The 18,140-nt window shown below is 33.4% G+C and overlaps 1 protein-coding gene across 1 annotated transcript in view; it reads right to left on the bottom strand.

Moving 5' to 3' along the window:
- The window catches only part of LOC129217104 (uncharacterized), a 52,544-nt gene that overhangs the window by 13,602 nt on the left and 20,802 nt on the right, over positions 1-18,140 (bottom strand). Inside the window, exons 2-5 of the mRNA XM_054851352.1 lie at positions 14,875-15,275; positions 12,500-12,648; positions 6,218-6,426; positions 3,015-3,279 (exon numbers count right to left, since the gene is read on the bottom strand). Of these exons, the coding sequence (XP_054707327.1) occupies positions 3,015-3,279; positions 6,218-6,426; positions 12,500-12,648; positions 14,875-15,275 (1,024 nt within the window). The remainder of the gene's footprint in view (positions 1-3,014; positions 3,280-6,217; positions 6,427-12,499; positions 12,649-14,874; positions 15,276-18,140) is intronic.

The following is an 18,140-nucleotide window of genomic DNA, read 5'->3' as shown; positions in this document are numbered from 1 at the left end:
CTTTTGCCCCCTTAGTAGCTACGACCTTTCCTGGAACGTTATTTAACTGACAGCCGGTTTCATCCATATTATAAATACTTCCCGGTCTTGTAAAGAATTCATGTTCCTCAAACACTTCCGAGAGAATTTTAAAAAAATGATCAACACTTTCTTTGTTAATACCTTCCCCCCTTGCTAAAGAGAGGCCCTGGGCTTGTCTAATACTTAGTTCTGGGTTTCTTCTAAGAAATGATGAAAGCCAGTCATACCCAGCCATTCTTGATTCTAAATTAAATCGATGATTGAGACCTAGCTTTTCAGCAAACTGAAAAGCAAGTGTTCTAATTGTCTCTTTGTCAAGTGCAAATCCACATTTTTCTAAACGTTGGATGTGCTTGACGAGACGTTTTTCGTTTTCAACTCCAAACACTCCTTGTGGTCCTAAAGAGCTTGTTTTGATATTGTTGCCTGTTTTTCTTCGACGACGAAGTGTCCGAGAAGGAATTCCATAGTATCTAGCAGCTTCATTGACACCAATTTCTCCTGCTTCTAGCCTCCTTAGAGCCTCTTTTAAATTGTCTTCTGTCCAGGTCCCACGAGCTGCTCCAGTTTTTTTCCTTTTGTACACTGTAGGCATCTTGCCTAAAACAAATAAGAAGCATTGTACCAATAAATTTCAAATTTAATTAATTTCAAATCAAAAGTTAAAATTTCCTAGTAGTTAACTTGCGATAAATACTTTGTAAGACATATGTCCATTTGTTTAGTTAAATTTAATTTCACCTATTTAACTATTAACCACAGAAAAAATAAATTTGAAAAAGTTCAACAATACATTAGCAAAAAAAGACATACAAAAACTATTATAATTAATTACCCGTTTCACGCCCAGCAAGCCGTCTGAATAATTATCTGTCTTAGTTTCCAAACGGAAACTTGTGTGCATTTCAAAGTTTAATTTAATTTTTAGAATAAACACTATCAGTTTGAATAATTTAAAAAATAAAACAACTTAGTTTCATTAAAAAGAGTAATATATTTTATTTTAATTTTCTTCATAAACTTAACACTTCGGTTACTTATCTTGCCCCTTAGATAAAGGAAAGTGAATAGTATAAAAAGTGTGAATATTAAATAAATGTATTACTTCGTTAATCAAGCTTAAAACTATATTTTGAATTTTATTGATAAATGTTAATCTAAATTTATAGTTCCAAAAAATATTTTTTCAGTTAAAAAATATACCGATTTACGCACATTACACAATTTGTAAAAACTATATGATTTTAAAAATACTATTTAAAAATTTAAACACTTAAAAGAGTTTTGTCGCTGAAACTGTATGTGGGGCATCTCACCCGAATAGAAGCTGGGGCGTCTGTCCTTTTTGTACGGGAGAGATGCCCTGTCAGCAGTCCAAAGTACAAGACGGCAAAAATGGCGTTACATTGCCTGAAGTCGACTAATCAACTTCGCACTACAGATTTTTAGCTTAGATGAATAAAAATTCATTCTTATTAACAAGTGCCAGCCTTAAAATGCAACATCACTCTTATAACACAGTAGAAAAAACATGGTACTTACTTAAAATGTTACTGTAACAGCAGAAAACGAAGAAATAAGTTCACGTAATTTCCACAGCACAGCTTTCAACATCCAACTGAAATAGTGATCGGACTTGGAGATCCATCTAGTGTTGGGTTTCGAAATTACAGCAACTGGGGCATCTCTACCGGTGGGGCAACTCACCCGGAATTACCTTATGTTTTAATAGAAAATAAATGTGCAGTGAAATATGTACAGTGAAATTCCAACATTGCGAATAAATTGGAATTGACCCCCCATTCGGATAAACAAAGATTAGGGTATTTGGATTTCCTCTTAAAAAGGGTATATTTCATTTAATTACACTGTGTTTTTAAAATAGGAGGAAAAACTATTAAAAATAGCTTTTAATTAATTAATGAAAGGCAACACTTTTACATTTTAAGCGTACTTACAAATACTGCGCATTAGAAGCAAGTAATAGAATTGTATTATGAGACGGTGATTCATCATTCCAATACTGTTTGCACTTACGTTAGCTTCGTTGTGAGAAGAACAATATCGAGAGCATACATAATCATTATTTTGCAAATCCCATTACATTTCCGTCTTAATTTTGTTTTCTGAAATTATGCAAGTTATTTGGATAATCAGTGATTCGGATAGTCGGAGTTCAGATAATTGGAGCTCTACTGTAATAATAAACAAGTACTGATAGGAAAAAAACTTTTATAAATGCTTTTAAACCGGTGACTGGAATAAAGGAAAGTCTCAGAAACCTGTATTATTTAAAAAGTTTCACAAGCCCAAAAGCCACAAATCTATGCTTGTTTAAGGTCAGTCTTGAAATTAATTTGTTCATTTTATTAAAAATTAACTTTATATTTACTTTTATTCATTTTTGTACTTGGCAAAGATTAAAAATTCTTTCTCCACTCACCCAAGACAAAGAAAGCATAAGGCTTCCTTCACGTGAAGCAACTTAGTTGACTCAACTTTCAAAGGGGCGGTTATCAGGATGTGTAACCGGGTAGAAAGCGAAGGAATCGTCTGGCATCCTCCATACGACAGTCCACTCATCGGACACACAAGGCAATGTGCCGCTACCATTCTCATCTCAATGAGTTGAATCAATTTTTTAGTTGATTTAACTCATTGGGACATTGCCAAGTGTTTGCCAAGTTTAACAGCGTTGTGGAGCAGCTACTCGAATAAGTTCGGCTTATTAGAAGGAAAGATAGTTGAATCAAACTAACTTGCTTCATGTAAAGATAACAAAAAATGGCAGTCAAATAGTTAACAGGCAACTTTTTAGAAAAGTTGATTCAACTAGCTGCATTATGTGAAGGAGGCCTAATAGAAACTAATAATACTATTAACTTTTTGGATTAATTAGTGCATATAGACTTCCATAATCCTCCATTATAAACCAATTTTAAGGCAATGTGAATGAATGATATAAATATAAATTAAGCCAAATGTGAACTAACCTGTAAGTGCAGGTCGTATTGACTGGATACCATGACCTCAAATGTCCAAATGTTAGTACATCTGTCGGCCGTAGGTATCTCTCAATCGCGCAAGTTCCGTTGCCATCCAAACGGGGAAATTGATATTCGGTCTCAGTCTCGCTGTGAATACTTTCTGCTTTGAAGTGAAAACCCGTGTTCAGCAACGGACCTGCTCGAGACGTTACGAATTCTACCAACATCTCGGAGCCAGAAGCCACAATCTGAGATTTGAGTCTTCCTCGACCTGAAAGAGAATCAAGATAAAATAACTTGCAGTTTGTACGTAAAACAATGAAACAGAAAAACAAATAATAGCAGAATATAATATAACAGAAAAAATAAAAACAATAACCAAAAGTATTTGATAATTATTTGATCTGGTTCAGGGTAGACGGGGCACGTTTACGCGGATTTGTTTCAATGAATTTTCTAAATTTTATGTTTTAACTTAGGAAATTTTAGACATTGCGGTTTTATGAAGCAGTTAATGGAGTCAAAATTGGTACAATCAGTTAATGCTCAGTTTGTGTTCTTAACGGTTAGAAATTTTTTTTTGAGTCCAAGTCGATTGCGTAAATTTGTCCCGGGCACGGAGCACGTTTATTTTTTTTTATTTTGATACCTAACGTCAGTGTTAGTGTTTTGAACATAATGACTTACCGTCGTTAAAATAAAGCAAATTTATTACAGACTGAATAGAGTATAAAGTAAAAGCTGAATGGACATGAAGACAGCGCTACATGATTGTAAGCTATAAATTACGAATTTGCAACTCTATTAAAAATTAAATGGTGATTTTCAAAAATAAATAGCCTGAAAATACTAAAAGGTTTTGAGACAGTTAGGAGCGAAAAAAGCGTCAGGACACGTTCAGAAGTAAGACACAGTAAGAACGGTGCTCAGACGTCAACACATAAACTTGCCCCGTCACCAAGTTTGGGTTTATCTTTAATGTGCAAAAAAATTTAATAACATTTCAGTTCATACAAATGCAATTCTTAAAAAAAATTATAAAATTCTTCTAATTTTTATATATTTGTTCTTTCTTAACTAAGTATTATTTATTCACAATAAGCTTCAAAACATTCAACTCTAAATTTACTCAATTTGGTAAAAAACAGATTATTCTTTCTGCATGCTAGACCGAAGCTCGACTGATAATTAAAACTTGTGAGGATATTAGCTAGGGAGCAGCATCAATATGTTATGACTATTGGCTCTCCAGCTATAATTAGTTTTAAAAAAGGTCACTGCGTAAATGTGCCCCGGTCTACCCTATTTTATTAATGTTTCATTTTACTGCTTTTTTAGTTTACAAATTTATTATTGTAGTCTTTATTTACGTTGTAAGTTTATTAAATATGATATTTTTTTGATCGCATTTTAAAACTTTTAATTTTTTGCTTACGGTTTTTTTCAGTTTTTTGATTAACCGTTTAATTTTCCGAAAACGGCAATTGTTAATATTTCTCCATCCTTTTAATGGTTTTGCACCCAAAAAACATTTTGCTTCTAATAGTCCAAAAGAAAATGCATTTGCTTGAAATACTCCAAAAAAAAAAAAAAAAAAAAAAAAAAAATTAACATACGCCTACGATGAAATTCTAAACATTCTTACCTAAGAAACCGACAATTATAAAAAATATCTTTACAATCAAAACATTTAAGAAAATTGTGCAGATTTTGAATACGTTCTTAATTTTTGGTTCCAAGAAATAGGAAAAAAGTGATCAATAAAAACTAAAATACCATCACTCGTAGACTCAACATTGATGCAAGTCAGAGATTAAAATGATAGAATCAAAATAAAGTAAACTCAAGACGCAAATGTTTTTTATTGTGAAGTTATGATTGTGTTGAGATAATATTTCCTTTTTAATTTTAAGGATTTAATTTTAATTTTTAAGTTTAGCTACGGAAAATAAAAGGAAATTCAGCATGCTTTACTTTTTACCCGAAAGAAACAACTGCAAACTGTTTAATTTTTGTTAAAATTATTGAGTTTTGTTATTTTTCTAAATATTTTTAGAAAATTTATGTATTTTTTATTTTGATTTTTGGCAGCGGGTTAAAAAAGAAATCCGAGGCACTTTATTTTTAACTAAAAGAGCTGCAAGCGATATTCTTATTTGTAAAAATTATTTATTTCAATGTTTCGTTTTTTTCTTTTTCTTTTTTTTTGCGAACAACTAATTCTTTTTAGCAGAAAACTTGCTTTTGTATTGTTAAAAAGGAGTTCTGCCTCTTTGTTTTTTTCATCTATTCAGATTCGAAATAGTATGTTGGGAAAAATAATTTCCTTAAAAAGTTATTAAGTTTGCCTTTTTTGAACCAGTACGATTAAACATTGGTCGAAATAGCTGCTACATTTAGTTGGTTCAAACAGAAAAGTAGGTCCTTAACGGTTAAAATTTAGTAAGAAATGAATCATAATAGTTAAGGAACTGAATTGATAGAAACCCTGTATCGTCAACCAGTTTTTTTTCTGGAAAACAATTATTGCTTGTTAAAATGGTTGACATGATTTGCAAACTTGCTAATTAGTTTATAAAAAGAATATCGATCGGATGCTAGAAAAATAATGTTGACATACGAGAAAGTAGGCACATTTAGTTCCAGACGGAACTTCTTGTTTCGTAGTATATTTTTGAGTAGGTAAACGAAACATATACCATTCGAACTGTGCTGTGTCGTGGATGAGTACAAACATGCTTTTAATTTCAATTTTAAACGAAATTTTCGCACAAAATTCTTATTTTGAGGAAAAAAAGCTCCTTTCAGACTTTTACTCTTTTCCTCCAATCGAAAGTCTGATTACATACGATGAACTTAATTCGGACTTTCAAACGTCAATTAAGACATCTGCAATCATTATTTAAAGAATTTAAAAAATATTGCTCTTATCAGTGTTCCCTTTTTTGACGGATATCTTCGGTCTTTTTGTTCATTTTTATGTGTTCTTTTTTTGGTTTTTGAAGTGGAAGAAGTGAAACTTTGAAAATAATCCAGATTTTTGACATTTTTCTTAATTTACGTCATACAAGCAGTTTTAAAAGTTCTTTTTTCAAAACCATCCAGTTGCTTCCTACTTCTTGCGATTTACAGCTAAAACACATTAAGTTAGTCGCATGAATTATTTTGAATCTACTACATTACTTTTGTCAAACACAGATGCTATTTACCACATAGAGTGACAATAAGAGGACTGTCTTCCGTAGGACCGTCGTACACTTTCACGTGGTCAAATGGACAATCGTTCGGATCTCTTGTGACGGGGCGGGGGAAGCAGAGCAACATGTTGTCGCACCTCAAGCCATCGACATCGAATGCATTCAGATCCAAGGCCACGACACTTCTACTGACCACGAGAGAGTAGCGGCAGTGAAGATTTCTGAGGGAAAAAGTAAAATGTTAAAGAAATTTGATTTTGTACGATCGGCAAGAGTGAGCATTTTTGTTCAAGAATTATGGATTTGTGATGTTTATGTTTTATCCATAAAAATATAATCTATCTGTTTATCTTTGCATCTATTTTTCAGACTATCTATTTATCTATCCATCTCTATATTCATATTATTATCTCTATCTGTCCTTACTTATCAATTGTCTATATCCATCCATATAAATATTAATTTCAAGAAAATATTTTCTGTATCTATCTTTATAAATATTAATCAGGGTATATCTACCTCTATATTTGTCTTTTCATCCATCTACCTCTATATTTATCGATAAATCAATTTATCTATATTTATCTATCTACTACTATCTATTTTTCTCATTTTCTATATTTATCTTTGGGAATATTAAGCAGTGTATATCTACCACTATAACTATCTTTCCATCCAACTATATTTCCACCTCCCTAGTTATCTATAAATCAATCTACCTGTACTTATCTATCTACTACTATCTATTTTTCTATTTTTCTCATTTTCTATATCTATCTTTAGGAATATTAAGCAGAGTGTATCTACCACTATAACTATGTTTCCATCCAACTATATTTCCATCTCTATATTCATCTATAAATCAATCTACTTGTATTTATCTATCTATTACTATCAATCTATCTATATTCATCTTTCTACTACTATCTAAATCTCTATATTTGTTACTTTATCTATGTATCTTTATAAATACTAATCATTGTATATCTACCTCTATAACTATCTTTCTATCCATCTGTATCTACACATCTATATTTATCTACTTATCTGTAAATCAATCTATCTATATTTATTAATCTATTCTAAAATGGAAGTCTCATAAATATAAAAATTTCATCATTTAATCCATCATCGTCTACAAGTAGTTTTTTTTTCTTTCTAATGGGGCTGCGATAGAGGGAGCCCCATTAGAAAGAGAGGGAGGGATAAAGTCCTAGCGAAACATCACTAGGACTTTAATTTTTCCAAGAGATATTCCATCCCAAATGAGTACTTCAAGGGATCTTTTACATGCCGCATAATCATGCGACATGGACGCTGCCGAGTTTCTACATCTTGAAAATCCACCGACTGGAGCCAGGAACGAACCTGCGCCTTTGAGCGTCAGAGACCAGCGTCTAACTACTACACCACTCTGTTGGCTCGTCTACAAGTAGTTGAGAAGTAATTTATTAAAAGGGAATTAGTCCACTTCAAAAAAAAAAAAAAAATCATTTTATGGCATGTTTTATATTTCTTACAAGACTTTCCTCGAATCCAAACGGAGCAAATCCTAGTTTAGAAAGGGTATAGTTTGACTTTTTGATCAAAAGGTAACAAATCCGACCTCAACAATTTTCATTTCGGACAAAAGGGGACAGATCTTGAATGTATGAAAGCTTCCTGATTTAAAAGAACACAGGTCCAAAATGTAATCCACTAGTTTTAATTTTTTCAAGTACTTCGATATAAGAATATATGGGAGTGGAATATTAGGGTTCTGTCATGCTTTTGTGCTCAATTCTGTACCCAGAAAAAATGATAAAACTATTTTGCTGTTACCTTAATTTGTTTTTTCCACCTCTTGAATACTTTTGGGAAATGGATATTAGGGTGGTCCTTATTTTTGAAGTTGTAGATATTTTACGCGACGCCCCCTCAATTTGTTCCATTATACAAATAAATGATCCATGCAAAATTTTAAGTCAATCCATCAATATTAACACGTGCCCCTAGGGCCCCCTTTTTTGAGTTTCGAAGAAAAAATTGCGGATTTTCTCATTTTTATGTAAAAATATTCCTAGGTTTCATATTTAAAGTAATTTTGAACCTCAATAGATGTTTCTACTTCCTGACCAACCATTCTCTCACTTTCATTCTGTAAAATTTTACATATTACATAGGGTACATGTACACCAATGGTCTTGAGACAACCATACCGCTATTCGAGCTCGTTTCAAACCAAGCGGCAGGGGAACATTTCTTTCCACCAAGATGGACACAAGGGATTCTAAAAGCCATTAATGAATGGAATAGGCCATTAATGAATGATTTTTGACAACAAATTGCCTCCTCCAGGCTTTGGGGGTGTTGATTTAGAAAATTTTCTGTATATGTAGTAGGTGTTGCAAATAGGGTCACTAGGTTTCCATGCTATAAATATAAGTAATGGCAATTATATTTTAATTCGCTGTTCTTTAGTTATATACTTAAATGTTTATGTATTCTTATAATTTAAATTTTGAAAAATCCTCGATTGCCCTACCATAAAAATAAACTCTATTTTCCATATCTAAAATATAAATTTTAAAAAATTCCAGATCGGAATAATGTAAAAATCTATACTTTAAACTGTCTTCTATTTCAGTACATAATCCTTTATTATCATCAAATTCCCCTTGCAATTCACAAGATTTAGAAACCGAAATGGGTATCTATCCTAACCTGTTAAACTTTTTTTCTATATCTGGTCTACCACAACGCAAAAAAGCTTCACAACTATTGATATCTGCTCGCATTTCATCAATGTTAGATAAATGCCATATTAGGAACAACGATGCTGCTCATTTATTAACAGCCTATGTAGATGCAGTAAATTTAAATCCAAATAACCTTATGATCAATAGTACATCCCTTAAGAGAGCAAGAGAAAATCTTCGAGAGGTAAAATCAGATTTCATGAATTTAAATTTAGATTTTTTAGTTATTCCCTGGGATACAAAGCTACATCCAGATGTAACTGGGAAAAAACGCCGATGAGCTTACCATGATAGCTTCAGGTCCCAATGTTAAACAGCTACTCAGAATTTCTGAGATATTTCTTCAGTTGTATATGATATCTTAGATGATTGTTCTTTATTGCTAACTGTTCAAGCTGTAGTGTTTTATACAGCGGCTTACAATACTGTCAGTATAAATTGTGCATGTCATTTTTTAGAGCAAAAGCTGAACGGTGATATATTGCATTTGTATTGCTATCATCATGCGCTTGAAATCGTACTGCAGAGTGTCTTTAAAGAAGTTCTTGCCTTTCTTAGTTCTAGACTCGATATTCCATTATTTAAGCGCTTCAAAATTCAAAAAGTACACATACCACTTAAATTCTAAAAGAAGAATTTGATGACATATTATTGTTCGTAGAAAGCGGAATTAAGAAATATTACAGAGAATTCTCATAACGTGTAATAATGTTTCTTGGTGAAGTCCTCCCTCCTACAGGGATATGTTTTCGGCAACCTGGAGCTTATCTGTGAGCAAGATGAGTGGAAAAAGGAATTTATTGTTTGAATATTTATATATTTAGGAAACAATTTAAATTCACCTTACATGAAGAGAATGCCCGTGAATGCTGTTTTACAGTTAAATGTTGTATGAAAATATAGTTTTTCGCAGCAACCCATTCTAGGCCTTTTAAATTAATATAAAGTCTAGTGTCTAAAAAACCTGCAGCGTACAAAATGATGACAAACATGCAGCAGAAGCAGTGATTGAAAAATTCATGAATCACTTATGGTACTTAGGGGATGAACTAGTAGCTTTGTCCGTATTGGATGAAGGAATTATTTTGGAGATAGGAAAAGAATACTTCAAAAAAATGCTTGCTGAATAGAAAGACGTGTCTGATGACTGTATAAAAAATTTCAGATAACAGTAGATGATTTGGAATACTTTCTTAGTAAAGATCTTCCTCTTCATAGAATGAATTACAAGTCAATAAAACTGTTTGACAAGTTACAAACACCAAAAGATGTTTTCTTATTTGATCCTGATTCATGGAAAAGTGAAGGAAGCTGTTTAAAGGGAAGAGGGAAGAGATATCGTTAAAATGCTGAAAGATGTGAATGATACTACTGAAAGAGGAGCAAAATTAATCGAAGAATTTCACAATCAATTTACCAAATATGAGTTACAAATGCAATTTAGTATTTTACAGACAGTCCAAGACTATCGGAAAAAAATGCACACGATGGAGATACATTGAGAAAAGCGTACGATTAAGGTAAAGTTTCAAAAGCACTATTTCATTCTTATTCAATGTAAAATCTTTAGACGATATGAAGTAATTAAAAAGGTTAATTTTAGTGTTACCTCGCTGTAAAAATATTTTGCAAACATAGGAGAAACGATGTACGGGATCTGAAGCAAAAACTCGAAGATTTGTGAGAAAATTATCAAAAGTGTTAAAGTTCAACGTCCTAGGGGCACGTGTTATTATTGACCGATCGAGTTCAAATTTTGCACCGATTACTTTTTATTATAGTGTCACAAAACTAGGGGGCGTCACTTGTTGAATTCCGAAAAAATAATTTTCCCATATAAATAAGGACCACCCTAATGGATATGTTCCCTTTTAATAAACTAATCCTTAGTTGGCAAAAAGCTCATCTCTGCTCTCTGATATAATCACCGCAAGCAGTTTTAAATTACGAATTAGTCATTCTATAAAATTAGTTGTAAATTAATTCAAAATTTTCATGAAACACTAATGACAAAAAATAATTTTTTTTTCTCGAATTCAAAGCATTTATTTTTTGGTATTGCTTTTTATTTCATAGTTATTTTCAACTGCTTGAGTGTCACGTGAATATGTTTTCTATATAGGCAAAAAATTAATTTGTGTAACTGGGTTCCATATTACGAGGTAGCTTTAAGTCCCTACGAATTAATTTTACATAATTTACTATATAAATGCTAGTTATTCTATGACAGTTTAAGGCGATACAATAAATGAGCTGATTTCAAATATTTTAATTCTTCAAAATGAAAGATGATAATGGGTTACATTTCTGCGCGGAAAGCAGGACGAGAGGTCATTATTTTAAGCTAATCTCATCTCAGGCTAATCTGGAAATTAGGAAAAATTACTACTTTAGTAGGGTCGTGGGCACTTGGATCAGCTTACCGGAAGAGGCGGTAGAGAGCAAGGGGCTGGATAGTTTTAAGAGGGCCATTGATCTTCATTGGGGACTAATAATTAGAGTGAGGCGTACCAAACTGGCCCATAGCCTGTTGCTGGTCACCACATTTGTATTTGTATTTTACAAATAGAGCTTTTTAAACCGCTAAATGCGAAGAATTATTATTAGTGAGAGAATCAAAATGGAAAAGTTGTAAGAGGAAAATGAAAAATATTGTACACTTTATAGAGGGTGTTCCGTGATAACCTGCAAGACCTTTATTTTCGCAACCGTTAGTCCTAGGTGTATACTTCCAATTGCAAAAATGATCTAAATCAGTTGCAGAGTTAAGATATTGAAAGTTTGAAGTGAAAATAAAAATAACTGGAAATATAGAAAACTTAACTTTTTATACGGTCCCTAGGTCCCCTAACTAATATTCAGAGAAATAATCTCCATTGAAAACTATTACTGACAGAAAAAACTTGACGTTTGTGCGACCAATATTCACCGAGATATGAAACGCAGCGTTTAGTGACTTACACCACTTTTCACTCGCTGTCAATAACACCTTTTGGGGGAAAATTTAGCGGTTTACAATTGTTTGAAATTATATGTGTGCATAGAGTGGTTTTTTAAATTTTTCCAGGATTTGTAGTGGGTTTTTGCGTATCATGTCATAACTTTTGTTGTTTTTGAATAGCAATGAAAAATATAAATACTTGGGGTTTTAACTTCGACAATCAGTCATTCTTTTGAAAGGACGATAAGTTCCAATCTCACCTTCTGTATGGTCCCTAAAAACTTTAAACTCGAATATCTCCTTGAGTTTTGGTTGCACAAATGTCAAGTTTTTTGTGTCAGTTAATAGTTTTCAATGGAGATTATTTCTCTAAACACTAGCTAGGGAACCTAGGGCCCCGTATAAAAAGTTAAGTTTTGTATTTTTTTGACTCATTTTTATTTTTACTTCAAACTTTCAATATCTTAACTCAGCACCTGATTTTGAACATTTTTGCAATTAGAAGTATACATCTAGGACTAACGGTTGCGAAAATAAAGATCTTGCAGGTTAAAACAGAACACCCTGTTTACAATGTAAACTTTTAAGTAAATTATAAGTATGCTTATTTCAAACCTTGGGTAAATTTCAGGAAACCCTGGTGATTGGACAAAGCATCGGGTCGGAGCACAGCCGTAGAAAGTCCTCTCACAGTAAGTCCCGGGAACTGGTGTTCCTCGCCTGTGAGGATACAACTGAGCATATTGACCATACCTTGCATGTACCTATGCCAAATAAAAGTATCTTGATATCAAAAAAGAAATTCGTCCAAAACTAAATGAATCTATTTTTCTGTAAAATAACATGAGTTTGTATCCTCAATTAAAACTAGTATTCGGCACCATACTGTTATTTTCCCTTTCTCATCTGTTGAAACAGCTGTCTTAAAACAAAACATAGTTTCATGTACAAAAATACAAATTCTAATTATTCCACGAAATGGCAGGAGATTTATTCATTCAATTTAAAAGGAATCATGTTTCAGTGAATCCGGAACTGCTTAATATCTGAATATTCAAAGATCGTTTTTCAAACGTGCATGAATGAGCTACAGATCATCTAGGACAGTGACTTCCAAAATTTTTGTACCTATCGCCCTCCTCCAAATGTTGACTGACACCTATCGCCCGGTTTTTTCCTGCCGTGAGGAAGGAAATAAAACATAAGTTGTGAACACGCCATCCATCGCAGATCCATGACGTCGTCAGATCGTCTTATATTTACCTTTAATTGTCTTAGTAATGTGCGCTTTATTAAATTTAGATGTGTACATTTAAAACATTATATTATGCACCAGCAAAATGCTATTCCCTGTTATAGATTTAACTCGCATTGTAATTTTGTATTGAAAAAATGTTCCGAATTTACTGTCCAACCACGGATTGTATGGAATTTTCAAACGTCCAGATGAGACGAATCTGAATGAAGGGGAAAAGTAAAAATTTGATGCGTGTATTCCGCTCATTTGAATAAGACTCTGCTTCTGCAAAAGCTGACATCGCTAAAAATAATAGATTTGCCCATTTCCGGCTGTTAAACGGATGTTTGTCTTTCCATACAATCCGTGGTCAGTCAGTATTTTCGATACTAAATTAAATGCGGATAAGCAAAAGCCCCATTTTTCTGAAATTTTACGTAAAAAGTACTGGCATCAATGTAGCCAGTGATTTTAACTGTAAAACCCTTTTTTACGATAAAATTTTACGTTAGAAAAAAAAAAAAGAACACTGTGGCTGGTTACGCCGAGTAAAAAGAACGAGATGCAAACAGCACTATTTAAACCTGCCTTCACATTCCCGTAGAACGTTTTGCTGGCTCCTATGCTGAATGGGACTCGATGGAAGAGTGGGAATGGGGAGTTTTATTGCTTCGCCCCATAAATCAGGAGATGTACCAATCGGCACTCAACTGTACAGTAATAAAGGGTGTCCGAAGAGTCTTTGGCGCATCTTTACTAATAATAAAGCTGAAAGTCTCTCTGTCTGGATGTCCGGAGGATTTCTGGATGTCTGGATCTCTGTGACGCGCATAGCGCCTAGACCGTTCGGCCAATTTTCATGAAATTTTGCACAAAAATAGTTTGTAGCATGGGGGTATGCACCTCGAAGCGATTTTTCAAAAGTTCGATGTGGTTCTTTTTCTATTCCAATTTTAAGAACAAAATTATCATAAGATGGACGAGTAAATTTCGAAATTATCATAACGTGGAACCGTAACATGGGCACAAGCCAATTGGCGAGATACGGAATTATAATAACGTGGAACCGTAACATGGGTACAAGCCAATTGGAGAGAAAATTCACCATATACATTATTTGTAAATATACAGGCGATCCAAAAGACCTTTTATTTTTTCTATTACGTGCAAAGCCGTAAGGGTACCACTTGTTAAAAATAATTTTAGAAAAGCAACGAATTGTTGTATGAATATGCGGTTTGCACAATAATACTTCACAGGTTGACGATTTTTTAATGACATGGTAAAAAAATAAGAAAAAAGAAAAGGAAAGAAAAAAGAACGAACTTCCAAATTATATTTAAAAGTGGCGTTGTTTGGTCATAGTAAGACAAACAAACGTAAGTGTTTAATCACCTTGTTAAACCGAAAGCAATACCTCTTATTACCAAAGTGGATTGTGTGCAGTTTGTTGCTGAAACCACATATAAATGCTACCCATGCTATAGCCAGCATGAACTGCGGAACAGTTAAGCCTACTTCAGTAATTCCTATTTTAAGATCTTCAATCCTAGCAATGAAACACAATCTGATACAAAAATATTCGTGAATCTGTGAAATAATCTTGTTCAAACCAATTCTTGTTCTTACGGCAATTTGTTGCTTTTGTATGAATTCTTTAAATGTGTCAGGCATTTTCCCGACACCCGTATTTTCCTTAAAGTTTCACTTAAACTGTGAGTTCAATGAAGTAGTCAATTGGAAATAATCTTACTTCTTGTTGCTGCTCCACATTGGCATTAAACTGGAAGAAGGTATCATGGCTGTAACTGTCAACGTGCAGCACAATCTTCACGTGTGGCGTCTCTGAGACAAACGTTTTCGGAGAATCAATTTCCCCGCAATAGAATCCTGGATCCTCCTTATTACTGTGATTGGAATCCCTGTATCCGTCGATAATTTGAATGTAACCGCCAATGCATTTCTTCCTATCTTCGCTGGGCTCTCCCACACGCATCCTGATAAACCGGACGAATACCACCCAGTCATTTCTCGCTGGCCGGACTCTGATCCGATAAGTGCAATGGAGGGGTCGGTTCCTGTTTTCGTTTGTGACTGGAGGGTTGGAGACGGCTTGGTGAATGTCAACGGTACGGTTGCAGTGTTGGTCTTCCTCTGTGAAAGATAAGAAAATCGAATTTTTTTTATCAGTGTTGAATAACTTTCAATTCGTGAAAGAGAAATTATTAATGACACATTCTAACTAATAATGCAAAGACAATAACTAATGTAAACTAAACCCACTTCGAGGCAATTCCGCTGTAGCAGATGCATGGTTTCTGCACAAAACACCCCACAAGGCTCCAAATATGTTAGATCTTTGTTTGATTCCATGCAATGAAGAACATGGACTCTACTTCTCTTTAATACAATTAAATTTTGAATACTTCCATAAACAATATTTAAAAGTTTTGTTTTGCACGGTAACGAACTTAGGGGAGGGTGGCGCAAAGCGGGTAGATTTTCAAAGAACGCTCGAAAATTGTAGTTTTTGGATTTTTATCGTAACAACTTCGGTTTTAGTTCCTAGCAGGTTTCTTGAAAAAGTGATTTTTGTATCATTTCAAACCCAATATTTATTTATTATCAAACTTTACAAACATTTGAAAAACCCGCTTTGCCCTGCCAGGGAGCCCAAAGTGGGTCAGCTTAACTAATTGTGATTTGGTACATTTGCCAATCAAATATGAAGTTATAAATTGTTAAAATAATTGACAGATACCTGCCATTATAAAAAAAAAATATATAAAAAAGTTGCACTTATCCGATTTAAAGTCAGCCCATTTGTTTGCAAAACATAAAGAAGTAACTGATTAAATTAATAGACAAATTAATTGCCATCCTAAAAAAAAACTTTTAAAGTTATACTTATCCTATTGAAATAGAAAATCTAAGTGAGCGTACGATAAATGTATGATTAAACCTACACCCGCCTTTGCCCGAAGGCAAGTTTTTTATTTCAATAATTATAACTTTAAATTTAAAAAAGAAACAAACAAATGACCATCGTAATTTGTAGGTGGATGGTGTCAGAATAACGTGATATTACTGACAGTCAAAAAAAAAAAAAAAAAAAAAAAAAGGCTCATCTGCGACTAATCACAAGTTACAAAACATCATTTTTTTTTCTGAAATGTATCATTTCTTTAAATTTTAAGCCTGTTTGCACCATGCCGATTCACTTCTGCTTCGATGGGATTGATTAAAACTTGGGGTGTTCATGTAAACACGACATACGTATGCATCGCCGCTTACACACCATGCGGAAGCATACGAAGGTCTACCCGCTTTGGGCCACCCTCCCCTATCTTAAAAGATGAGCTGTTGCTAAGCCAAAAAAGTATTATTTTAATGTTGTACCTCGACATTAAAAAAAAAAAAAATTCATTTTGTAGAGGCAGAGTCCCTGTTCTTCATGAAGTACAAGCATTGCCAAAGGAAAAGCTGCACTTTCCAGTGGACCCCTTCAGTGCCGTGGGCCAGTAAACGGCAGTATCTGCAGAGATGAGTTCTCGAGATTTTTGAAGAAACACGTTTTGGATTTAATACTAACAATAGGGAATTTTTGTAATTTGACGCTTTTTTCGTGTTTTTTTTTCCCAATGGAAGCCAAATAAGCTAGCTTGTACAATCAAGTTAACTTACAACAGATGACGAAATTGCAAAAAATGAAAGAAGGAAAATTTGCAGTTACTGCCTTTTAACTGCCCACGGCAGTGCATATGTTGCTATATATGTAAACGAGGGCAAAAGAGGCGAAAAACATAAACTCTGAAAGATCCTGCCCAATAACTTTAGGAATTGCTAATGCAATGGGGTTGTTTCCCTCAGTCGAAAGTCCTACATTAAGTCACTAATGTTGATAGAATGAGCAAAAGGAAAAAAAAAAAAAACATAGAGCGAGGAAAATTTTTTATTTTCGAAACATTTAATTTTTTATTAATCTTTTAAAAGAATCCAATTTTTTGAATAAGGCGTGATCTTAAGGTCCACGTTGATAAACTGTGGTTCACATTTCACTGGCGCTGCAGGAGCGTAAAAAAGAAAATTGGATCTGCGCACCGATTGTAACATTTTTTTAAAAACATTCAATTTGTCAAATTATTTAAAAAATGGTCAAATCCAATGTTTTTAAGCATGTTCTTTCAGAAAATAATACTTTCAAAATTTCGGAAATGACCCCATTACTAGATAGACACTTAAAAAAAAAAAAAAAAAAACGCATCAAAAAGGAACCTCAGTTATGTGTCCTTAATGCAAACAGGATTGTTACAAAGATTATTTACAGACTTAGAACGCAACACATGGAATGATGACAATTATTGATGGCGACAGGAGCTACAAATCATGTAGAAACCTGAGGGAAGAACGCACGGCGTAATATATTCTCAACTGCCCGGCCATCATAAGAAGCTTACAGGGGATTGATCAATTTCTCTTTCAGAGAAACTTCTACAACGACAAAATTGCGTGCATTGCCAAGGTGGTGGTTGGCATATGGATCAATTTGATTTCAAATAAACAGGACTCAAACCACCCAATGGAACAAAGATCTAACATATTTGGAATCTTTCTAAGGAGTTTTGCGCAAAAAATATATGAATAAATAAAATGTAATGAAAAAGGTTTTCAGTTTAACTTAATTTAGGTTTGTGCAGTAGGTAACAGAGAATATTCATATACTATTTTGAGCTATGTGGTTCGTTTTAACTCACCTTTTTTTGAATGAGCACACATTTTCTAAATATTATCACTTTGATCGTTCATACCGGGTTGTTGTACACAGTAAAAAAATTCCGAAGCGTTACTAGTAACTTCCACGGAAGGTTTCGGGATGTTATAGGTTTTCACCAATTTCCTGTGAAAAGTTTTGGCAAAAAGTTTCCTGAATTGCTCCAAGTTGCATAAATACAGACTTCTCACAATTAGAAAAAAAAAATTTTTAGCTACCAGTTTTAATGATTAACAGAGGGTATTTAT

The sequence above is a fragment of the Uloborus diversus genome, chromosome 2 (genome assembly GCF_026930045.1).
Source record: "Uloborus diversus isolate 005 chromosome 2, Udiv.v.3.1, whole genome shotgun sequence".
NCBI lineage: Eukaryota > Metazoa > Arthropoda > Arachnida > Araneae > Uloboridae > Uloborus > Uloborus diversus.
Note: the sequence above shows the minus strand (reverse complement) of the source record. Positions and strands in the feature narration are given on the sequence as shown.